General features: G+C 41.8%; 1 protein-coding gene across 3 annotated transcripts in view; it reads left to right on the forward strand.

Moving 5' to 3' along the window:
• phf21b (PHD finger protein 21B) overlaps nt 1-25,807 on the forward strand; it is a 90,891-nt gene that overhangs the window by 49,218 nt on the left and 15,866 nt on the right. For all 3 annotated transcript variants that reach the window (XM_063460224.1, XM_063460222.1, XM_063460223.1), the window contains exon 3: nt 21,267-21,536. In XM_063460224.1, the coding sequence (XP_063316294.1) occupies nt 21,267-21,536 (270 nt within the window). The remainder of the gene's footprint in view (nt 1-21,266; nt 21,537-25,807) is intronic.

Here is a 25,807-nt window from a genome sequence, read left to right on the forward strand (position 1 = left end):
TGTAATTTGAGTTCTAAGCATCCCAGAAACGACACAGAAAAGCATAAAGTCAAACATGTCTTTTAAAAACACCAACATAGGCTTATAAGACCCTTTCGCGAAAATGACGTCACTTCCGGTTTCGGGTAGGTAATGGCGGACGTGCGATAGTTCGCGCTGACGTATATGCCAACGTAGGAAGTCTTATGAACGTCGGCAAAGCGTGTTTCTGGAATATTGTGTTTTTGTTGCTGCAAGTTTGGAATATTGTGTTTTTGTTGCTGCAAGTGCTTCTTATGCAATTTTTGCAAAGTTATATGTGGAAGGAAACCGTGACTTTGGACAAGCTAATGGCATTAGATGTAAGTACAACTCCGGTTTCACATGCAAAAAAAAATTATTGCACTACCTTATGTGGTTCCAGTTCTACAGGGATTTAAAAATAGTTAGGTAAAACGGAGTGTACCTGCTCCGACCAGTTGTAAAGGGTTAATTATATATTTCATGTAATAATTTATAAAATTTGGGTTAGTACGATATAAACGATAGAAGACAAATGGCACGATAGACACTTTTCTATCGTCCACACGATATATATCGTCATATCGCCCAGCACTACATAGAACTGTTTAAAAGTGTTTCTTGTTTGTACTGACAACAGATGGGCATATAGAGAATCATATATAATAATAGGTTATAGTCACATTTGACCTTTGACCTCACTGTTACATTTCACATCTGCCTTTCTTTTAAGTCAACACCAAAATGTGTTACATCTTTAAAGCAAGTGTTGTCCAGAGAAAGGGAAATAAACTGTAGTGTAATATTATATAATAATATCTGGTTATTTACAAATCAATATCTCTTATGCAGGACTTACTCCTACATGTCTGTGTAATCAAAGTAAACATCTGTCATGTATTTTTAACTAGTTTTTCCTGTACTACTAAAACTTCTTAGAGTACATTTAAAAGAACAGCTGCTTTGCTGTAGATTAGCGCTCTCTTCTTGGTTTTGACTGGTTTAAACTGAACTCTGTTTGGTCTTGTAGTGACCTTTGACCTTTCTTTATTTTGGCTGTTTGTCTGACCTTTTCTTATGTCTTCTGCAGATGATAGTATTTTAGTATGTTTATCTTCTCCTGCTTGGAAGTTACTAAATCACTTGGTTTGTCTGACTCAATAGTTTGTATATCTTTTCAAAATAAAAGCTTTTCACCGTTGTCTGTAGACAGAAACATTTTATTTTAAAAACCCGCAGGATTTTCATTAGAAGTACACCAGCTTATATATGTAATGGCATTTGTTCTCTGACAGTTGCCTACTAAATAACATGATGTTCTACCACAGCAAAATAACGGGCAGTAACAAGTTCGTGGTTGTCTGTGGTTTGGAGGAATAGTTAGTTTATTTCTCTCTGAATCAGAAAACATCTCTAACTAATAACTTGTGCCTCTACAATGATGAACGCTCTTATGTGTGGGTGTTTGAAAGGCAGTCAGCAGAGGCTCAACATCTGGTCAAAGGCTGAGAGCCTCACACACTGCTGAAACGCACACTTGTCCACATACTTTTGGCTCTGAAGCTAAGTTGCATAAAGGTGATTTTGTGAACAAAGATAAACCACCAGAGAAACACCTGTCAGGTGCACAGGAAGGAGGAAGTGCCTCTTCACGGCTGAGTGGGTAACGAGGTCTTCCTCTTTTCGTCCAGCCTTCATCTCTGCTCCTCTGTCACTGAGTTTAATTACACACCGTACGCCGAGGCTGCCCCCAGCGTTTGGTTAACCGCTGTCGCTGCTCGGAAACAACGCTACATTTATATCAACCCCGCACTTCGAGCAACTGTCCTCCATATCTGTCCTGAGCACGTGCTGGCACAGAGCGCGCTCAGTCGGGCGTCACTGGCTCCAGGTCTTATCTGTAAGATGTGGTTAAATGAACAAAGACCGAGGTGAGCTGCATAAATGCATGTTTACATGGCGAAACCCTAAAGTCGCTGTTTTCAAAGTTTTTACTTTTTTAATGAACTAAGTGGAGAATTACTCTTTGTGTCGGGCTCAAAACATCCAACTGGAATCCATAACAACCGATGAGTTTGGACTAGTTTCAGTCTGAGTTAGGGTCTGGTTTTAGTCTATTTTTGGCTGGTTTTAGACTGGTTTAATTAGTGTTAGTCGCTGGTTTAAATCCCATCTATAAAGGAACAGACTCATAGTCAGATGTTTCTGTAAGGATGGGGTGTTTTGGCCGTAAACCTGATCCAGGTTCTGGATGTCCTGAGTTATGTCCTGGTGCTCGATGGAGCAGATGAACCAGAGTAAAACAGAATGTGGAAAAAAAGCTGAGAGCAAACATAGATCCAGCTGTTAGTGTGCACTTCACATCACAGCAGGGACTGATGCAGTGCACTCCCGTCACCCCCCTCATAAGCATCACCCAGGCCCCTCCCCTGCATGGCGGACTGTGTTAGGATGTTTCCTCTCTGTTTCTGCAGGGGGGTGGGGGACAAAGAGAGAAGCCCGTCCTTCCCTTTGTCCCCTCGGAGCCCCCTTGGCGACTGCAGGAAGTTCTCAGATGTCTGCAGAGATGCACTGAGAGTCTGTTAACAGCAGATGTTCAGATATTACAGCACTCCGTTTACACAGGGCACTTCATCCAGACCTTTGAGTGAATGCACAGGAAGAAGTGTCTGCATTTCAGGGCTAGAGTGTTAGCATCTTTTCTCCTCTCTGATGACCCACATTTCTGGAAAAATCACAAAGCTGCAGGTTTGTGGCAGCTCTGACCGTAAAACTTTATTAAGACATTTAAGTAAAACCTTTTATTGTGTTTTTGTACTAATCCATATCACAAGTTTCCACTCTGTCAGATCTTTTTTTTTTTTATATTGATCTTAATTGTGATTTCAGTCTTTTTTGCACCTTTTTTATGATTTCCTGTAATGTTTACAGTATAACTCCAGTGTTTTTAATGTGATGTGTTCAAAAATGTTTTTAGGGTTGGTTTTGATGGTTTGGGTTGTGGAGTGGTTTCACTCTGGTTTAGGGCTCTGTTAGTGGCTTCTTTTTGAAGCAGGTTGTTAGTGTGTTTCAGGGGCAGGGTTTGTGCTGGATATGGCCTTGTTTAAAACTTTGATTTGTACAGATTTGAGTTTGATTTAGATACTGAATTTGAGCTGATTTGATTCTAGTCCTGGACTGGTTTTAGTCTAGTTTTAAGCACCGGCTTGCAGCATCATAGACGTTTTTCTCTGTCCTCTGGTGATGTGATCTAAACTGATGCTGAGGTCTGGAAACTTATGCTTCTCTTAAAGAGAGCTCCTTGTATTTGGACTTGTTGTCATGTTCCAGTGTTTTCTTATCAGACTACACTGTAGTGCTAAAAACCCCTTTTTGGAAAATTTACAAATCCAAAAAGTGTTTATGTTAGATCTGTATAATGGTTATAATGGTTAGATCTTTTTTCTGTGGAAAATGAAAATTTTCAAAAAGTTTTCATGTTCCCGAAAAGGAGCCAGAGTCCTTCAGATTGCAAAGTTAAAAAAAGAGTTTCACAGTTTGTGTCCATTTTTTTGAAACATTTTTCCATCTCATCAGGAACAAAAACGAGTGACTTCATATTTTTAGAATAAACTTTGGGGGGTTTTTATGTGTGTGTCCCTGGTGGCTGTGAGCAGTGCTGCGCCTTCAGAGTCTTTCGGTTTGTCGAGCTGAGGCTTCGTCTCAGCTTTTTGTGAAGTGTGTCTCTGTGTGCTTGCTGCTCTTTGTGGCTGCATCTGTCTGCCTCTATTGTTTGCAGGAGTCCATCTGCTGGCCTCCAGCTTGCCCCTCCTCTGTCGCCTCAGACAACCAACACCCTCTAGCCTCACCCCTCCTCCTCCTCCTCCTCCTCCTCCTCCTCCTCCTCCTCTTTGCTGGGAAAGCCAGCTGTCCTCCCCTTACTCTCCCCCATTGCTCCATCACTGATGAGCTGAAGAGGCTGCTCAGAAAACTTGGCCTGAGCGCATTCTTTAAGATAATTTCATTTAAAAAGCTTCAGCTGAAATAAATGAATGTGATTAGTCTGGTCCACACAGGCCGACTTTCATCCACAGTCTCAGCACGTAGATGGCATTTATAGTCAGGAAAGGAAAACCAACACATGCAAAATCATATTAAACAAAGATTAAAATAAATACTATAAATAAAAACTCACACACAAAAGCACATGAATGCGATTAAGAAAAGCAGACTTACAGTGACACTGCTTGACTGTTTTATAGGTTTGGACTTGGAATATTTCAGCACTTTTCTAAAAGTTATTTTAACACTTCTGCTGGAAGACGCAGCGGTAGATGTGGATATGCTTTGACTTTGTTTACTTTAATACGCTCATTCAGAAGAGAAGACAGGCCGGGCTGTAAAAAAGTTTGTACACAAATAAAATATCTGCATATTTAATCATGTTTTCCGAGTTTAAGAAACTCTGCTTCCACTGATGATGAATTTCTGAGGTTTTCAGCACCTGCTTACAGTCTTGGTGTTGATTCCTGTAAAAATATCCCTAAACTTAACTCTGTTCACAACTCTTGTGATTTTTCATGTATGAACCGCTCACAGTCATCTCCTGCTAATGTCAACTTATGCTATTCCGACATGAGTATTAACTATTTGTGAAGCAGTGTCCTGTTGAATGCATCTTTCTCTAGCAGACATGCCTGTTGTTAAACTTTGATAACTTTACTGACTGACTGTATCAGAGCGGAACTGCTGCTTATATTTCTTTTTATTTGTCAGTTTATTATGTAGGATCCCAGATGACACATTTTTGCTGCTGTTTCATAAAAATAGTCCAACAACGGGTTGATTGGTCCAAACAGAAATGTCATTTCAGGGTTTAAATTCTTGGTTTCTACTTTTAATTTTGTTTATTTATGTATGAAATTATTGTCTTTATTCCTTCCCAGCTAGTTTTGCTTTTTACATTTGGATGCTGGTCTGATTATGAGCTCGTCAGCGGTTTGTCAAGCACTTTTAATTGATGAGACAAGTAATAAACAAATACATGTTGATTGATTAGCGAATCATCTTCAGCTTTAGCGAAGCCAGATTTGGTCTTTCGCACTAATCTGTGACATTTTAAGATCAGTCGATATATAGATGACCTGAGAAGTGACCGGTAAACTGATCGATAATGAAAACAGTTGTGAATGCTGTCCTGTTGCTGAAGCATTGCGTTTATTCACGGTGATGTTCAGAGCTGTTTCACTGATAGATGAAAACATTAGTCGACTATAAATGCCTTCAGCTTAACATTGTGAAGTGTGCAGATCAATAATTCAAAATGACAACTGTGAGTATTGATCAGAGGGAGCTGTGTGGACAGGGAGCTGCAGAAAGTGAAAGAATCAATGAAAGCGCTGAAAAACAAAAATCCAGTGTTGAATTTGCAGCTTTTGGTGTTTCTGGAAGCCTCACAGCGTGACAGCTGCTGTTTTGTTGCAGTTTTCAAACTGTCCGCTGGTTTTATGGGATGCCATTCATCATTATTCACTTTACTCTCTCAGCCGTCTTTGGTTTGCTGAGATGGTTTCAGGACTGTAGACACATACGGAATATAAACACTAAAAATATGAAAGTAACAACAGATAATGTAATCAAACAAAGGTAGAACATCTTTTAAAAAGGCATACAAACTTTTGTTTTCTTTTTGTCATTCAAACAATATTGGACAGTCAATTTCTCTGCTTTGTATGGACCACCTGACCTGTCTATGAGAATAATTAGAACATTTTTTGTAAGCAAATGGATTTTTTTTTTAAAACACTAAAACAATTATCAAAAAAGGACCACAAGGATGTGACAAAGGTAAACACTTTTCAGGCTTTCCCATCTGCAATGTCATGCTCTGAGTAAAATTAAGCAGTGCAAGGATATCTGAGAGAATACATCACATTTCTAAACGTGATTGCTATCCAAATGTACGTCCAATAAATATCTGGCACACATTTATAAACACAATCTAGAAAGGCACCAGACACCAAAGAGCTCCGCCAAAGCCAGTCGTCCATTCTTCTCTATGTGATCCGCAGCCAAGCCAATGATAAAAAACCTTTTTTCCAAGCAGTTTGGATCCACAACAAAATATAATGGTTTCTTCCCTTTCACAGGCTCAAAATCTCCAACTTTTATCTCATTAGTTTTTATGTAATCGTACAAACCAACAACAACTGAAAATAAAAGCAGATCATCAGCATAAAGAGAAGTGCAACTTGTGAACTGAAAGCTTCAGTGAACATATTTTTATTTTTTCTCGTATAGGTGCATTTATATCTTTAAAAAAATTCAGCTGTTGGAATTCACTGCAAACAGCAGCGGTATTACATCTAAGAAACAAAATGTAAATCTCGTCCTAACAGTGCCAGTCCCAAACCTGGATAGGAACGACATCCGGCATAAAATCTGTGCCAAAACAAGCATGAGGCTCCATCAGCCAAAGTGTCTTCTTCTAGTGTTAGAAGTATAACATAATAGAGAATATAACAAATATCACATAACAAATAATAGCATATTATCAGCATAGAGTGGCACAGATTTGTGGTTTTAGAACACGCTGAATAGTAAGGTTTAAAAACATGGTTCATGCAGAAAACCTCTGACAAATTAAATTAACCTTTTAATAAAAAGTCAGAAAACAAAGCTAACAGCTTTAAGCATTTCAAATAAATAAACCTAAACCAAACATTTGATCAGTTTTCCATTTAAAAAAAGATCAAAGTGCCCTTAAAGCTCTCTGTAATGGTAATGTGATGGAGCAGACCTCAGAAAGAATAAATTCTGCTTTGATCAAACTAACTGAAACCTTATTAGCAATCACTCTAGTATCTTAATTCTGTTTAGTCTGAAATAATGGGTGGATACTGATGTTTTTGGTGCTCCAGGTTGTACATTATGGATGCTTTTTGGATAGTTTATAAACTCGTTCTGTCTCAGTAGTTAAAGTCAGTTCTGCAAGTCAAAACTACAATACTGTACAATACAATACTATGAAATACTGAGAATTTGAAGTGTACGAGCTTACAAAGCTTAAAGAAGCTCCAGAGTAGCTGATTCGTCTTCAGTTGTCATATTTTCCTCCAGGTGACTTCCAGAGTTTGACTTTTAATTTCTCCAACTCTCGGTCTGTTCTGTGCCATCACAGCAGGAGAGATAAAACCAACAGAAGCTCCTCATTTTGCTCAACAGATGTCCTTAATCCCGTCTAATCCAACATGTTAAACGGTTGTTTTCTCTGCAGCGAGCGCGGGGCGCCGACCCTGGCACTAAAGCTTCCCACAGGCCAGTTGGACTCCCTCAGACTCCCTCTGGTCCTGGTCTAGTGCTCTCATCTCCTCACCACAGTGCCAAGCACAGGCTGAATTAATAAAGTGTCTGTTTCTGAGGCCATATGTGAGCGGGGACAGGAAGAATAACACAACTTTTTAAGTTTCCATCAGGAAAGAACCCTAGGTTAAATTTTTGTTTACCTTTTACAAAAAGTATAGGAGAAAGATTTGTGATCCGATCGGATATTTTTTTCTGGTCAGTCCCATAATCAGTTTTTCTGATGACTGTGGCAGTGTGAAATAAAGAATAATCAGTGCTCAGGAGTGACCACTTCAGCATTTATGACTTTGAATAAAGTCTGTTTTATTCTCTGACAACAGCAGAGCTCTGCACTTCATAAATCAGTCCTTTAAATAAATCATCTGTCCCTTCAAATTTCAAATCAGTGGCTTTAAAGAACTTTTACTGCCTTTAATTTAGCAGCTCTTACCCTGAAATGACCTGATTCGTTCCTTCAGATTAATAATTTGTGCCATCAAATGACTAAATCGTGGTCTGAAATGACTTCATTTTCACCCTCTTTCCTTCTCTCTCTTTTGCATCAGCTGAGAGCCGAAACACTGAAACTGACTTTCTATGAACTGGGTCAGAACATCAGCACTTTGAAGGGAAACTTGGATATCCATTAAAATATTTTGGGGGATATCACACATGCAATGGGCCAAAAATAAATCAAAATAACATTGATGATCTCCATGCTGGGGATTTTAGAGGAACAAAGATCATGATTAGAAAGAATAATTTGTAATTTGGCCTCACAAACACCTGAAACCTGAAACATTTAAAAGTATAAACAAGAAATATACGTTGGTGGGATTTTAATAATATAAGCAGCTGTCGATGGATGATTAGTAAAATCAGGCATTCAGATGATAATTCAGAGACGTGACCTTCTAAAATCAAGCTGTGTAACATCCACATGTGTGACTCATGTTATATAACCAGAGAACAAACAGGAAGTGATGCAAATGCTCTTCAATGGAAATTGATGCAGAAAAGTGGAAAATCATCCTAATAACCTCACTCTGTTGTAGTAAATGTGAATAAATAATAAAATAACTGCTGGTGTTTGGTGGCTGTTTGATGACCACGTTATCACCACGTCCAGTGACATTTAAAACGTGACCTGATCACTGAGGATTCGTGGTGTCAGGAGTGTTTCTGTAGCCAGTGTTTAACCTTGTTCATTAGTCAGCTTTGAGTGTTTTTTTTCTTTTTCCTTGGTGTTTTTCCACTACTCGAGTAGTTTGAGCTCTTCTTTTTAAATCTTGACTAAACAACTAGTACATTAGTTGCTGGGAGCATTGTTGCTTTTATTCCACTTTATGTCTGAAGTCTTTTAGGGGAGGTAGATTCTATCAGTGCCGTTTTCATTGGTGACTTTTCAGGCTAGTCTTCATTTTTCCTCAGCTGCTCTTCCAAACAGAGCCCGAATCATGTTGAGAAAAGATTAGATTTTTAACTCCTCAGCGTGAACACGGCCGAGCTCCAGCCCAACCTGCTCATTCAGCCACTAACCGGCCATTTAATCAGCACCAATAACGTCTGCTGCTGCTCTTTCTGCCATTTTTCATCCTCTTATTATCTGCGATTAGGAGAGCAGAGCTGAGATGATCGGTGGACGCAGCAGCAGCTCTATAATTTCTCTCCGGCTCTTCATTTTTTAATATAGAGTTTGACCTTTCAGAGCTATGTGCCGGTTGCCGCCGCCGGTCAATATTCTCAGCTCTCGCTGAAGGTGCGAGCTGTTCGGTTGGCAAATAAATGTCTTCATTAAAGCGACGACCCCGAGCCACATTTCTTCTCAATGACGTTCAGATCGTTTCTGCTTCAGCCTGTGATTTTGTTTGGCCTCCGATAAACGCTGAGGGATGAGGACGGGAGATTAAAGACACTCAGTTTTCACAGGTGAACATTTTCTGAGAAGCTCTGAGGCCTCTGTTCCCACAGGATTCATGTTTCTGGGAGGTGGTGTTGGTCCCGCTCATTTAATTCATCGTTCTGTGTGAAATTAAAAGATCTGGACTGTACAGGAGAAAACAGAAAAGATTTGACATTTTTAGGTTTTTAATAGTTTTAATAATCCAGTTCTAACTGTTTGTACAGACACTGGTTCATTACACACAGGAGCGCCGCTTTTTTTAAAGGCACCTGTTTGACACGCATGAACAAATCCAGGCAAAAGACGGCGCTCAGAGAGAACACCTGTGCTTACCTGTACCTCACACTACAACAGCACATTAATGAGCTTACAGCTGATGGCCTTTATTGCTTTGTGTTGTTGTTTTGGCTCGCAGACAGGCCTGAATGTTGGTGTCAACATGTTTCCAAAAGCCGAGGGAAACCAGTTCCAAAACAGGCCTGTGTGTTACTGCAGTTTATACGCAGATGCAGGAGCCCAGTTTCAGGCCTGCTCCTAGATCTGTTATACAGGAAGCCCAGATTTCCCTTCAGAATAAAAGCTCGCCTGCTGGGCCTTTGTGAGTTCTCAGCACTCTGGCACAAAATGAGCTTTTATTGAAAAAAAAGTCTGAACTTTATGTATTTTTCAAACCCCGAGATGTCTGAGTCAAATCAAGCTTCTTCTTCTTGAGTTGTTTTGCGTTCCTCTTGTTTCCATTTACATCTCGGACCTCCTGCTGTGATGGAGTGACACGTCTCTATAGCAACATTTCTGTGTGATGCTGCAGGATTGAAACAAAGACAGAAACCTCCCTTCAGCGTGAAGTCACAGGAGCTGATTTAAGTGGTAATAAGAGCAGGAGGGGTGAGGTTTGATCATTTACTTTTCATGGAGAGGCGCCGCAGTGAGAACAGCGGGCAGCGTCACAACAGCTTCGATCACGTTTCGGCAAATCACATTAAAAAGAAGTCACATTTTTATGATCTTCCATTCATGCGAGCGGCTCCGTCACTTCTGAAAAACCCAATTAGCAGAGATGGGCGATTGAAATCTCGGTGAGGGCGGCGGAGACTCTCAGCAGGCTCGGCTCAGTTCTGTCTCTGCGTTGGCATTCAGTCGGTGAAATATCTTCTGGGCACTTTAGCTGAAAAGTTAATTGAGATGATAAACAAATCAGAGTTTGGAGCTGCTGCTGTGATTTCCTGTTTTTTCTCTCCTGAGTAAAAAAAGAGAGAAATCAAAGAGCCGAAGGCAGCAGGCCGCCACAGAAACAGTGATTAGAGCCGCTGCTGCTGATCGATTGAAGAGGTATTGTCACCGTTTCTGTTTGTGTAATTAAAGTTTGTGTCTTTGAGTCCATTTACCGAGTAAACACTTTTGTCTTTCTCTGCAACGAAGCTCGTTAGGGGGCGATAATCAGCATCACTTAGTATTTAGAAAATAATTCAACTGTTTCTCCAAAGAAGTAAAACCTCGCAGTCATTTTTTGTTTTTTCCCCTATCATAAAACTGCTGATTACTCAGACTGTATATCAAAGATGGACAAGGACACTCACTGGTTTGTGGACTCCACATTTTGAAGCCTCAACATTGGCTTTTTGGAGCATATATCTTATTTATAATCTTATTATTAATAATACTCTCAGATTTTGGTCCATGTTGATATGACAGCATCACACAGCTGCTGCAGATGTGCTGCGACCATCAGAAGATGGTACACTCGTTATAAAGGGACGGACATGGTTAGCAACAATAATCAGGTAGGTTGTGGTGTTTAAATGATGCTCAGTTGGTACTAAGGAGCCCAAACTCTGCCAAGAGTATATCTCCCCTACCTTTACACCACCAGCAACCTGAACTGTTGATATAGGTCAAAACTCTGACCCGACCATGTGAATATTGCTGCAGAAATTAAGACTCATCAGAGCAGGAAACATTTTTCCATCTTCTGTTGTCTAGTTTTGTGAGTCTGTGTGATCTGTAGCCTCAGTTTCCTGTTCTTACTGACAGGAGTGAAATCAGTGTGGTCTTCTGCTGCTGGAGCCCATCTGCTTCAAGGTTCAGAGATGCTGTTCTGCAGATCTTTGTTGTAACGAGTGGCTATCTGGGTTACTTTTACCTTCCTATCAGCTCGAGGCAGTCTGACCATTCTCTGACCTCAACAAGGTAATTTCTCCCAGACAACTGTGGCTCTTAATGGTTGATGGGAAAATCGAAGCAAATCAGCAAGAAAAAAGTCACTCAAATCATCTTAATTAATCATGCTAATACAGTAATTGGATCTACAGCAGGTTATTTTTATCATGTCTATATGTCTAAATGCACTGAGTTGTTGCCATCTGATTGGCTGATTAAATATTTACCTTAACAATCAGTTAGTTGTTAGTGTCTCTAATGTGGCTGGTGAGTGTATATATTATTTCAAATTAAAAGCCTATCAGCAACACAAAGCAATGTTTGCAGATTCCCGGGAGTGTTTTTACATATTTCTCAGGTTTAAATCCAAACTGTAAGGACATGTGGATTTATTAGGACACCAGTTAACCATTAAGGAAGCTTTTATTTGTCATCAGGTCAGGGGGTGATGAAAGGCAATGTCAGAAACAAAGCGATGTAAACAGTAGACAGTTGTTGTCATCTGCAGTTAAACATCTGTGAGGTGTTTAATTACTCATCAGAGTTTTCATTGATCCGCTGGCCAATAAATTGATCGATAGTTTCGGCTCTTCTTGTTGACATTTCCTGCTGTCGGATCAGTGCGGCAGCTTATCACATTCCAATGGAGTCCGAGTTACATGGGAAAATTAGACTCGGGGCGCGTTTGATTTGCATTTAAATGGATTTATTGTCCACTGACGGTGTGACGGGTGGAGACTGACCACATGATCAGATGAGAGGAAATGAAGAGCTGTGCTGCAAGGTTTGGCCGAGCGCCCCGTTCGGCTGCATAATGAACATTTTAATGTGATTGTTATCAGATGGAAGGCAACGGAGGAGGATGAGGAGCAGTAATACTGACAGAGCTGAAGCTCTGCTGAAGCATGGAGACGTGGTCATTGAGCCTCTGAAGCGCGACTCAGTTTGATTTCATGGATTTTTTTCTGTCTCTTAAAGTTAAAAAGCAAACACTGAACAGCAAGTGGGGACTCTTTCTGATTTCATTTAAAACTACATGAAACAGGTTTAATTACTCGAGTTAACCAGCTGGATTCACTTATTGACCAGTTGATAATTGCTGATGATGCTCAGGAGGAGTGAATAACGTGGAATTATAGACTCTGTAATTGTTTAGCAAAGCCTCAAGCTGAGCATTTGTTTTTTTTGTTTTTTACCATCGCCATTTTAATGTTTTAAAAACCAGATGTGCCGATTGTTTTAATATTTCCTGCAGCATATTTTAATGAACTCAACCAATGTAGAAATCTCTGTTTCATGTTTTAGATTCTTCAGGACATCAGCTTCATTTTGTGAATTCAACTGCCTTAAAGTCAAAATAATTAGAGTAACTCCTGAAACATCATTTCTGACTTCAGGGTGATGGACTGAAGCTGAGAGAAACGGGCTTATACCTCATGTGAGGATCCAGTTTTTCACTTTCAAAAAGTCTTGAAAAGTCAGTAAAATATACTGGGCTGCTCTTTGTCTTTCTGAATCCTTTGACACTTTAACCGCAGTAAGCTGGTTTTAAATTACTCATCAGCTCTGTCCCTCAGAGCTCCAGATTAGGGCCGCCACTCGTTTCCTGGGATATAAATAATATTACCACGATAGTCTTTTCAAGATCAACTCTGCTCAACGAGCTGAAATTGAAATGATCACATCATATAAGTGTTCGTCCATCATTGTAGATCAGAATTTGTTTTTGAAAATCTTAGGTTGATCTTCTCTTTATGACCAGCACCTGAGTACTGGCAGTTTGTCCTCCTATTGGTTGGTTTTTGATAGATAAATCTCTGCTTGGGGTGCTTTCCTTTTATCTGTGCACACAAATAAAAAACATAGTCAGTATGGCCTTTTGTTTGCAGTATTTTACGAATGTTTGTCCTCAAAGTCAGAACAGAATTGAGAAAAAGAGTCTTTTAAATGTGTCGCCCTGTTTCCTGAAATAATCTGTCAGAGCTGATTTCGGTTCAAAATATCTGTAAAAAGTACACTGCTGATTGCTCTTATATTTGAATTCAGTTATTTAGAAAGTGAACCTGTTTTGTCCTCGGTGTGTGATTGAATATGGTCTGGTCTGTATGTGATGGAGTGATGACTGTAATAACGTGATTGGCGTTTGTGTTTATGTCTACTCCCCTCTTGGCCCGGTCGCTCTGAAACAGACGTGATTTTTAATGTCAGATATCCTTTACGTGGATGAATAAAGGAGCTCTGTTCTGTTTCTCCGTTTAATCCTGGTGATCAGTGAGAGGGTGATGAACCTTCAGAAAGTTCACATCAAAGTTTAGGATCTTGTTTAATCAGCTGAAGTGTTTCATATTTTTCCTGTGAGCTTCAGCTTCATAACTGCTGTTACAGTAATAGTTTAGGACAGGTCTCACCTCCACCTGAGAGTCCCAGATGATCAGACCTCCTCCTGACGGGGAGGGCAGGTGTGGCTCGGTGGCAGTGATGGTCAGCTCTGCAGTGTTTTCCCTGCTGGGTCGCAGCCACCCATCGGCCATATTTCCACGCTGTGTTTGCTGGCTGAAGCTCCACCTCTGCATGTGGGGCAGCGGGGGCCTCACGGCCCCATTTGCCAAACTGTGGGCGAGGGTCCAGACTCTGTCCTGTGTGCCCCTGTTGATAAGCTGTCCCGCTGCCAGACACGAGCTGGTAGGAGTCCATTTACCCGGAAACTGCAGCCAAGGACACTTTGGAGGTTCTGATCCGTGAACATTTTCTCTGCTTCAGTCAGAATCTTTTATCTTCGGTGGTTTCAACTGCATGATCTACTGTTTTTCTACCAAATATATAATCTAATCTCTCTTTATGAATCTGGAATAATCTCTCTGTCTAATGGTAGTGGGCTTTGGAAAGCTTCAGCCTAAACCTGTTTACATTTTATCTGTTTTCTTTTCTTCATTTAATAAAAGCTTTTATTTTGAAAGTTTGGATTTCAGTCGAGATTAAGCACTGAATAAAAACAGTCTTCCTGGTTATGATGAAGCCTGCCTGCTGGAATTAATCAAACATCTGGCCCTGCCTGTAAGTGGGCCCCACGGTGGGATCCTGGATGGGTTTATGCTTGTCTCACCGTTTTTAAGGTGGTGTTTGTGAGTGTTTCTGTCTCACCAGAATGGAAAAGGCCAAACTGCAGCCGTCCGTCTCCTCGCGGCCTGAAGGGCCTTGCTGGTAAATGGCGTGTAAACAAAGGAACCGTCTGGCAGCTGCACTGATGGAAATCTGAACAGCTACTAATGTGTTTTTCAGCAGCCCCGTTATCTCAAAGGCCCACTATCAAACCCGAGTACATAATGAGTGTGGATAATCCGGCCCGCTCGCTGAATCGGCAGTGCTGGCGATGACCTTAGCCGTGGCCGTGGAGCGGGCGGCGGCGTTCTCAATTAAATTCTGCCAGTGGAGTGGAGAGAGACGGCGAGCTCGCAGAGATCGGTTTAACTGCTGAATGAGAGATTAGAAAGAAAACAAGCGTTGACTAATGCTGAATAAACTTCACCCCTACGGGTTGTTTCTTCGAATGCAGCAGACTATGCGTGCCTTTCAAAGTCGAGGGAGTGGACGGGAGCTGAAACAGGAAGGAGAGGAAGCCGAAGAATAACTGTTACAGCTGTTTAAAGCCCAATAACGTCATATTCAGATTTAAATCATTCCAACTGATGTGAGGCCATCATTCATCTTTGTTTCACGGCTTTGTTCACTTTGTTCTTGTTTAAAAGTCGCTCTTTGAGAAAAAAGGCTAAAAAGAGCTTCATCGAATCAGAAGGTTTTTTTGTGCTTCTGTATCATTACACTCACAAATCCACGAGGAAACAAAAAATACTCAAAATCAAAAGAATGTTTTTGTTTTCGTGGTACACGTTCAAATCTGATACCATCATAGCCTGCTGCCGCCATGTTGGTTTATCAGAGTCAGAAGTGACCATATTTAGACCAGAGGGTGGAGCTTTTGGTTCCGCAGCATGAGCTTTACTAGAAGTTGATGCTTCCTGGCATCCATTAAAACCTGCAAGTCCTTCATCGTCCAGCAGAGGCTCCAGCAGAGTCCGTACTCATGTTAAAGTGGAAATGCTGTTTCAGGAACAGCTTCAGGAGTCAGGAGTAGTCGTGGTCTTCAATTCCTTGACGTCTTTCCTGTTCCCATCAGTTGACACACTGCAGCTGTTTCAGGTCTCTGCCAGCTCCCTCCCCGTGGAAAGCTGACCGGCTTTCTGGTTCCAGCTGACTTGTCTGTCTCGAGCACTTCCACTGGGACCTCTCCCAGAGTTTCAATTAACGATCTTTCTTCAGCCAGCAAAGAGCAAAAGAGATCAGGGAGGAAGGGAACACTGTGTGACCGACCGCCGTTCTGTCACAGCCGGGTCTGAGAAAAACTCCAGGCGTGCATTCATAAATAAAAAGAAGTGTGTGATTGATGCTGCAGGGCTTTATTTTTCCATTCTTAAATACCTAAAATTGTCTCTAGACTGTAGAAGCCTCTAAAACAGGATTGTAAAACATGATCCGGCCCCAACTATAAATTCTCCAGAGGTGATGGGTAACCACCTTCTCCATAAACGGACAAAAACACCCACATACTGCTGTCTCACTCCCAGTTTATTGATTGATTTTTATTATTATTCCTTCCTGCATAAATATGCCGAGCCCAGACAGCATTACAAGACATGGTTATTTAGGAAAAAGAAACCAGAACCAGACAGAGGCAACAAATCAAACATCCTGATACTTTTCTTTTTCCGAGCTTTACAAATATAGAGAACTCGTTAGGAAAGAATTTTGAAAACTTGTTCATTCATTCTTTATCAGTGCACCAAAAAAATTCTGGGTCTTAGTAACAGTAATCTCATCATACATGGAGACATTACTGAAGAAAACATGATTAATTATTAACCTCTAAATCTCGTAATTAACACAACCTGTTCTCCTCCTGGATGTTTTTAATCTGTGAACTTCAAGAGTCAAGAAACGAGTTCTTGTTCTTCATAAATGTGCTGTAATCGCTCTCAAGGCCATAATCATGCTTCATTTGAATATATGTTCATTATTTTGGTTTTAACGAGATGTCCTTTAACCATTTTTCTCCAAGCCCAATCAGTAACTTTATTTTAGTAGAGTTCACACTGTGTAATAAATTGTTATTACAATACATAAGTCAGCATGAGGCTCTGCAGGACATGGATGATTTCCTCCAAAGCAAAGCCATCCTGTTGACTCTAGTTTCTTACAAGCTTATCATTTAATTTTCACCTTGTTGATCCAGGAATACAACTCGGATTCTGTTTAATGTTGTTCCAAACACCACTGACCTGAGGCACGAAAGGACAAGCTTTATTTCTGTTGTTGCAAATACAGTATTGATGTATATGAATATGTACATCTTAGTACATGCTGGCTGATCGTTATCCTCACTCAAACCCAGCACAGGTTAGGAGTGTAGTTTAAAGCCCAGCAGAAACCTACATGTGTGCAGGAGAAGCAGCTGGTTGTGGAGGTTGAAGGTGAATGAAGTTAAATGGAGGATGGTGTAAAGCAGCTTGTTGTACTGTGACTTATATACAGTATTTTTGTACAGTAATAGAAACAATGCAAAATGTAAAAATCAGTCTTTATTAATTTCAGCAATCCCTTCTATTAAAAAATGATGAAAGATTCTACTAGAAAATGTTATGTTATTAGTTTACAGCTTCACAGGGCTCTATTTATTGGCTTATCAAACAGAAACACCGGAAACAGGAAGTCCAAGAAGTTGGAGTTCTACTTTCACTAATCCTCAGAGGTCTCAAACATCATCAGCAATGTCAGGAAACCATTTTAGCTCTTTCCCTCTAAAGACGACTTTTGATAACCTTAATAACCTTATGATGAGTTCTGACGCCTCAGTATATGTCAATAAAGTTGTGGTTTGATGACCATTAGAATAGTTTCTTAGTTTCCTAATGTAGCTGCATAGGCAAAGACTGCCCTCACTAAGTTCTGATGGCCTCCCAGTCATTTTGGTCTATAAGCAGCTCAAATATGAACTTCTAACATCACAAGAATGCATTAATAAACGTGCAGCAAATAGGACGCTGATAAAATCCAAACCAGTTTAGCTTACCAGGCTATTTCGTACTTATTTGACTGTTTATTGGTTTCAGTCTCTAGTTTAGACAGTTGGTGCTGCTTTACACCATTTTGATGTGCACCAGCTTAAAGATGGAGAATTTACAAAAGTGAATCATCGGCTCTCAAAGGCAGAAAATTGGGCATGCATCAGAAAGCCCATTTCCTCCATCACACTGTCCGGCCGTCATTAGAGCTGCTCTGTGTGGATAAAAGGTGAGGAGAGGGTGGACGCTGATGAAAGCCTCTGCAGGCTGCGTCTCATTTAACTGAGCCCGATAGCTGGAGGAATGGCTCGTTAAGACACCTTAAAACATCGTTAACGTTTCCTCTCTCAGATTGTTGCCTATCAGGCAAAACTGTCTGCTCAGGGGTCACAGAGTCCTCCCAAAGTCTTCCACTACAATCCACCAATCAGCCCGACACAGGCCCGATCTGCAGACATGTCTCAGAGGAGTTAGGCAGCACTCAAAAGGCCATCCTGGTGCTTAACAGTATAAAACTGGGGAACTGAATCCTTAAATCGTCACCTTTCGACCAGTGACTCTGCTCAATGTTACACCATAGAAAGAGGCACTCTCTGTGCGAGGTGGTGTTTTCTTTCACACCCTGCATGCATTAGTGAAGCCTCCTGATAGTAACATGTGCAATCAATTCTTCATTTAGAGATACTTGTGCCTAACTGTTGGTAAAAACTGAAGAAAAGCGAAGCACTGAAAACATTTTTCAGAGCGATGTTGCAGGAGCTCCATTTGATTTTATCCACAGCTTTAAAGCAGCCGAGGTCAGGTTCAGCGCACGCTGCCATTATCTGACATTTTGGGAAATCCTTTACACCTGAGAGTCAGATGGATATCAGCTGTCGAGGAACACGTCATTACATTCAAGTCTGAGTGTCCTTTTTCTGGAAGATAAATCCTCGCCTGTTTGAAGAACCTGGAAGGTCATTTAATGACACTTAACGGTGGTTTAAAGGTTTCTGCAGGATCCTCAAAGACTCTGAATACATTCCATCAGCTGCACGACAAAAAGGATTTACGGGCTGTTTCTCTTGGTTTAAGTGTAGCTGTGGGCTGTGTAAATATGTCAGCACTCTGTGAGGACCACAGATTGTCTTAAATTTCTAACAAAGAAAATCTAAGGAGGTTAAAATTAAATTTGTTGTTTTAATGGGAATTTAATTCAGACTTATTGTGCATCTTTAAGGGAGGGTAAATGTTTCTAAAGTTGTCAAAAATCCCTATAACTTGTGGGTTGGTACTAAAGTAAGACTGAAGAACATTTTTAGTGAGTTGGATATTAAATGGACGTCGCCTGTTGGGTAGTTTTGGATCATTTTGGCTGCTGCCATGTTGAGTTTTTTTCATAGGTGACCATATTTGGAGACGAGGGTGGAGCTAATGCGGCCAAACAGATGTGATGAACTTATCGATAGAGAACAAACATGTATACGTGTTTGTTACGTTTCGGTATCAGGCTGAAAACATGTTTATTTCTGCTGTTTTAGTTAAACATGGTAGTCTATGGGGACTGACTCACTGCTGCCTCTGCTGGACGTCAGAGGAACTGCAGGTAGTAATGACGCATTTGAGTTGTTCGTTCTCTGCTCTGTCAGAAGCTCAGTGTGATCTGAGGTGTTTCCTCTTCAGGCTTTGCCTTCTGCAGGTGGTTGAGGCTTTTTTTATCGTCCTGTGTTGTTTCTTTTCTCGTAGCAGGTCTTTGACTGAAGTGCTGATGAATCTTGACGTTCTCGGCGGCAGCATTGTTTATGTCTTCAGTCTGATCTCCGGTAGCTCTGAAACGCTCTCGGAGCACCGTAATCGTGGCTCTCTGCGATCCCTGCTGCTCTCACGTTCTCTTCTTCCTCCCCTCATTCACTTTCTCCTCAGCTCCCTGCAGGAGGGACGAGGCTGTGCTCTGCAGCCTGGAGAGCCTTTAAATGAGTGACCTTTGAGACAATCAGAGGCGCCCCGGCTCAAACAAACCCTGAATGGCGAGTGGCGGTCCCCGGGCCCCGTAGCAGGCTGCTGCCCGGGCTGCCTGTGGATTACATTGATCCCCTGAAACAATGGCCTCACTGCGCTCATGGTGGAGAGGGCTGATAAATAACATGTGAATAAATGCAGGGGGAGCACCGAGAGTCATGGAGGCCTACGCTCTGAGCTAGAAAGGATTTTCCTGTTGTTCCAGAAGCTTCACGTCCCAAACAGTCAACAGGTTTCATTTGACTGGGTTCTGTTCAGGTGACATCGTAACCACGGCTGACATGAACTCATATAGACAGTCGTTGCTGCTGCCATTTTTTAATAAACCCCAAACTTTGAAAGTCTTTGTGATTAGCAGCCGGGCTCGGCCCCCCCACACACACCCTGCCCCGCCCCACCCACTGTAGTCTATAGAAACGCTTGAAAGAAGCAGCGGCGGGATGAGAGGGGGCAGCAGTGAGTGGAATATAAAACATTTAGAGAGCTCTTCTTCAGGAGTGTGAGGGTGAAACGAAGGGAAAAGGGAGATTACTCCGATCTGCCGGGGCAAATGTTTCTGTGGTACATGCTGAGGTGGGGGAGGGGCGTAAATGTGTATTCATGTGGACGAGGATGCTGAGTGTTTCCAGTTTAACATCAGAGTGCGAGCCGAAGTCATCGTGAGCTGCTGCAGATTCAGGTCAACGCCAGTGTGAACACTTTCAATCTGTTTGTGTCGGGGGGGGGGGGAGACATCTGCTCAAGGATTCAGGCTAGAAGAGGTCACCTGTTCACCTGCTGCTACATTGTTAACAGGCAGGATAGATGTAAAATATCACGGAGAGCATGACCAGCATTTATACAGCAGTAAGTCTGCTCATACACTAAATACTTACTTTGAACACAAAGTAAACCCTAACAAAACTAAAACTTAAAAACAACATTCAGAGTAAATATTAAAAAATATATACTTAAAATATCAAAATACCAAGTAAAAAACAAACTAATGTAGAAAGTGCAACCTAAACACTTTTATAGTAGTAGATGAGTTCATTCTTGAAAATGTAATAAAATGTCAAATTATTTAGGTTTTTAAAATAACTACATAAAAAAACCTAAAACTTTAGCAAAGTAAATACAAAAATAAATTAGTAAATAAACAAAAATGAAGAACAATGCAAAGAAGAAATTATGAAGCGAATGGAAAAATACACAGAATATTAAAATATAGAATAAATTATTGAAATCACAATAGTGAATTTAACAAAAGAAATAAAAAATAAGTATTACAAAGCTTACCTTTTTTGTATTTTACCAAAATAAAATGTAAAGTAAATAGTTTCAAAGTTAATTAAAATGTTAACATTTAATTCTTGAAACTAAAATAAAACGTAAATTAAAAAGTAAACATATACACTACAAGTTAAAAAAAAATCCACAGTGTATACAGATACTGTGTATCATCACTGCGAGCTTGGAGGTGTTTCAGACTGTGTCCTGATTGGTGTAACCTTAAAGGCAGGAGGACGCTTCACTTGCTCCGTTTCTGCTTCAGCTTTTTAATCTCAGCCACGGCTTTGTTTGCAGCATCTTCATACAGCAGGGAAATGTAGTTTCAGGAGGAGTGTGAGGTGTACTCAGAGTACAGACAGACTGAGGCCCTCACACACAGACGGAAGCATCTCTGTCTCTCTCTCGCTCTCCGTCTCACTCTCCCTCCCTTGCTGTTATCTGTCTCTCTCACCTGTCTGCCTGTCTCACCTGTCTGTCTCTCTCCTGTCTCTCTGCAGAAGCTGGCGGTCAGAAGCTGTCCTGTTGGGACGACTAAGCCGCTGTCGCTCATCAAGCCTCCCAGTCAGGGCATCGCCATCTCCGTGGTGCCGGCCAAGGCTCCCGTTTCCATGGTAACCGCACACATTAACGGACAGAAGGCGGTGGCGAGCTCGGAGCCACTGCAGACGTCCCCCATCAACCTTCAGACGGGCGGCAGGGCCGTGGCCGCTGGAGTCCACCCGTTCAGCAGCAGCAGCAGGAGAGCCGGAGAGCTGCCCCCCTCCCAGGTAACGTCCCTGCTGAGGTCACAGCGAGCAGCTGTTCCAGCTGTTTCTGTTCCAGTCATTAAGGTGAACAGGTGTCCAAAAAGAAACTACTTTACTTTTTCACACAGAAAGTAGTTTATTTCATGTGATGGATTACTACATCACACATCCGGAGATTGAGTCTCAAACACGTTATTGTGGATTCACCTGTTTTCCAGGTGAGCGATGAGTTAATAGGTTTTACACAGTAACACAGACCTGCACCCAATGCAGGCAGCTTTGTTTCCTGCAGGTACAATTTGGGTTTTTGTGAATGGAGTCTGGTGGGCTTGGACAGAGCCGTCTGACAGCAGCACAGGCACTGAAAATGTTTTTGTACTGTCCGCAGTGCTACGATTAGCTTGTCCTTTATTTACCACAGTAAATGTAGAACATTTGTTCCTGGTTCCTGGTATTAGTCTGCCTATTTCCTGGAAACTATAATGAAGAATATCAACAGCGGATGAATCTGTGGAGCTTCACAGAACATCTGCTTTTTGGATCCTTTCAGAGGTATTTTATTCTTTACAGTCTGTAGTCTACACTGCCGGACAGGTGACCTGAAAAATATGTAATTTGATTGTGGATTGCAGAGCTGAAGTTATAAAAACATTTTCCCTCTGAACATCAAACTGGTTTAGAGTTTACAGATTTAAAGACGCTTTAACGTGACGCGTTGGTCTTTAAAGTCGCTGGTTTAGGGAGTAAATGTGGGTTTTTTTTGCATCCGTCACCTTGTCGAGCATCCAGAAGCTTCTGTGTTGAGTCACTGCTCAAAAACCTTGGAAGAAGAAAGAAATTGCAAAAACTTGACATTTTGTGCCAGCTGCTCTAACATCCTGGATGATTGTGTTTGAATGCAGCTCAGCGTGTGAATGATCAGAGTCAGACAAAGACCTGAAAACCGCAAATTCATCAAGCACAACACTTCCTGTTAAAGTGTCATTTTACTTATTTCGTCAAAGAAATCTCAATTTTTTTAAAAGCTTCAACTCTGAGATAAACACATCAAAAGCTCATGTATGTGTGGTCAGAAAACTGAGTCTGAATGTAGCAGAGCCAGCCTTGTTTTTTCATGTCGGTCAGTTTCCTGTCATAGATGCTGAGGGTGTGAGTGCCGCAGCTCGCCACTAAAGCAGCAGCTGATTGTTGTTGTGATTCTGAACACAATGTGCAGCACGGAGGAGAACTCATGGTTTGAACTCAGGGACTGTTTTCCACTGTTCCTCCTCCTCCTCTGAGCTGTTAGGATTCAGGCCGCAACACCTCACCTCTTCCACACTTTGTATTCAGCACCATCACCTCCATCAGCACACAGTCGGGATCCGAGCTTCACGCTCAACACCGGCAGCCTCCACACTATTACTGTAATTGCACGGCACCATAGAGGGAGGAGGGCCGAGCCTCGGGGCCCTCGGGCTCCGGCTTTATGCTTCCTCTGTCTGTCCGGCACATCAGCACACCTCATATGACACGCAACACGTCTGCTAATGTGATACTGGCTCATACAGAGAGGCTGCAAAGTCTGACAGGAAATAACACGAGGAAGCTCTGCATCTGAAACTAGTCCTAAACACCATGATAAACAATGTCCAAAGCTTTCTAAAGAAGACCCAAATCAACACATAAAAATGCAAGAATCAATGCCCCTAAAGGGATTTTGACTTAAATGGAAATGATGTCCTGAACGACGTTCAAAGCCTTTCTAACATTAGAATTAAACTATAACTAGCCCAAACTATGGTCCAAAATGAGTCTTAAATCAGGCCTCAAAATGTCAGAAGCAATGTCCCGAACCTTTTCCAAAATATGTCTCAACTTAGAACATCATCATAAACAGGTTTAAAATAATGTACTGCTTAATATAGTGTTTCCGGTAACATAACGAAGCAGCCGGTTGGTGGGAAGATTGCACCATCTACATGCGGTGCAGTAAGAGTTTGAGCTTCCATCAGGGCTGCACTGATAATCATAAAACTTGTTTAACATGGACCAGAAAATGAACATGTGACAATTCACAGTCCCACGACATTCAGGCTAAATGACTGGACACTCGGTGGTGTTGACTGTTCTTCACACATCACCAGGGGACCGGTCAGGGTGGGTTTGCATTTCAGGTCTAAATTTTATATGAAGTGAATCTGACCCTGATGATAAGCAGGTTACTGGCAAGCTGATGGAATTAGGTTTACTCAGCCTGCACTTAGAGGCTTTTTGTGAAGCTTGTGGCCTTGGCCTTGTGCTTCCTGTCTTCTGTTAGTTTGAGGCTTCTTACAGGTGGACGATCAGCTGCTCAGCTGCCGTTGCCTCTACTTGGGATGCAAAGCAGGTCGAACGTTTGGTGCGATAAGGCAGCTGCTTTTCGTCATCGTGTCACTTTGGACAAACCCAGACTGGCTCTCCTCCTCCTCCGTCAGGTGGTGGAGGTGAATGCTCCAGGCAGCAGGACTCTCTCAGCTCTTTATGGCTGCATTGTTCAGCCGAAGCGAGCGCTCCTCACCCAGCTGCCATAAAAGAAAAAATAAACCCTCACTCTCCCCGACCCTTTTCTCGCCTCCATCAATTGAGAGTCATAAAGGCTCAGCCAATCAGAGGCTGGTGGCTCATGTGTGAACTGAGATGAGGAGGGGGGGTGGGTGGGACAGGGAGGCAGGTCACTCCGACCACCTGGCCGCTAATTTGCAGATCAATAATGAGTTGTAATGGGACTGCTGCTCTGCATGAGTGCACACATTACAGCTGCATTGTTTCAGCACTTCAGTGAACTCTGAGTGCCTCTACACACACACACACGCACCATTTCTCTGTGCAGAGAGACGGGGATGCCGAGGCGCCGCCGTGACCCGCTTTACAAATTCAAATCAGACTGTGTTCAGACGTCCCCCTCCTGCTGGTGGGGTTCATTATCTCTGCCAAGCAGGTGAGGCCTCGGTCTTTCACACACGACTCGAACTGTTCGGGGGATTTGGTAGAAAGTTTTGCTCCGAGTTTTTGAATTTGTTTTAATCGTTTCACACTTTTCAAACACTTTGAGGTGAGGACCTTTTACCATCATCTTTATTTGAAGGCTGGTGATTTGGCTTCTCCCAAATAAAAAAAAACTAAATGCACACTCAACAAAGCAAAATCTGACCTAAAAACTCCAGACAGTTAAAGTAAATGTGTTACAGCCATGTGTTCCATGTGCTGGAGTTTCTCAGCTGTAAATCCTTCAGAACAAATGTAGAAGTTCAAAATATAAAAGTGCGTCATAACGATGCCCAAACCATCTTAAACAACTCAACAATGCCCTCAACAATCAGAATCAGAATCAGAATCAGAATCAGAATACTTTATTGATCCCTGGGGGAAATTATTTCTTTGTTACAGTGCTCCATTATACACCAACATTAACAAAACAGACAACACGCTAACTAAGAATAGCACAATATATATATATCTATATATATATATACATAAGTCACACAATAATAAATAGCAGGAAAGAAACATAAGTCACACAATAATAAATAGCTGGAAAAGAACCGTGTAGTTGTAGCAGTAACCAGTATGTTAAGCAGATGCATTATACAGGGAGATGGCCACAGGCAGGAATGATTTCCTGTGACGTTCAGTGGTGCTTTTCGGTACTCTCAGTCTCTCACTGAACGTGCTCCTGTGACTGACCAGCATGTCATGGAGTGGGTGGGAGGTGTTATCCAACATTGTCTTTATTTTGGACAGCATCCGCCTCTCCGACACCACCTTGAGGGAGTCCAGCTCCATCCCAACAACATTACTGGCCTTACGGATCAGTTTATCGAGTCTGTTGGCATCTGCGACCCTCAGCCTGCTCCCCCAGCATGCAACAGCATAGAGGATCGCACTGGCCACAACAGACTCGTAGAAAATCCTCAGCATTTTGTGGCAGATGTTGAAGGACCTCAGTCGCCTCAAAAAATAGAGACGACTCTGGCCCTTCCTGTAGAGTGCTTTAGTGTTTTTAGCCCAGTCCAGTTTATTGTCAATGTGGACTCCAAGGTATTTATAATCCTCCACAATGTCAACACTGACCCCCTGGATTGAAATAGGGGTCAAGTGTTTCCTTGTCTTCCTGAAGTCCACGATCAGTTCTTTGGTCTTTGCCACGTTGAGCTGCAGATGATTCTGCTCACACCACGTGACAAAGGAGTCGACCACAGCCCGGTACTCCGTCTCATCATCCCTGCTGATGCATCCAACCACTGCAGAGTCATCAGAAAACTTCTGAAGAT

This window comes from Pelmatolapia mariae, linkage group LG17 (genome assembly GCF_036321145.2).
Source record: "Pelmatolapia mariae isolate MD_Pm_ZW linkage group LG17, Pm_UMD_F_2, whole genome shotgun sequence".
NCBI classification, from domain to species: domain Eukaryota; kingdom Metazoa; phylum Chordata; class Actinopteri; order Cichliformes; family Cichlidae; genus Pelmatolapia; species Pelmatolapia mariae.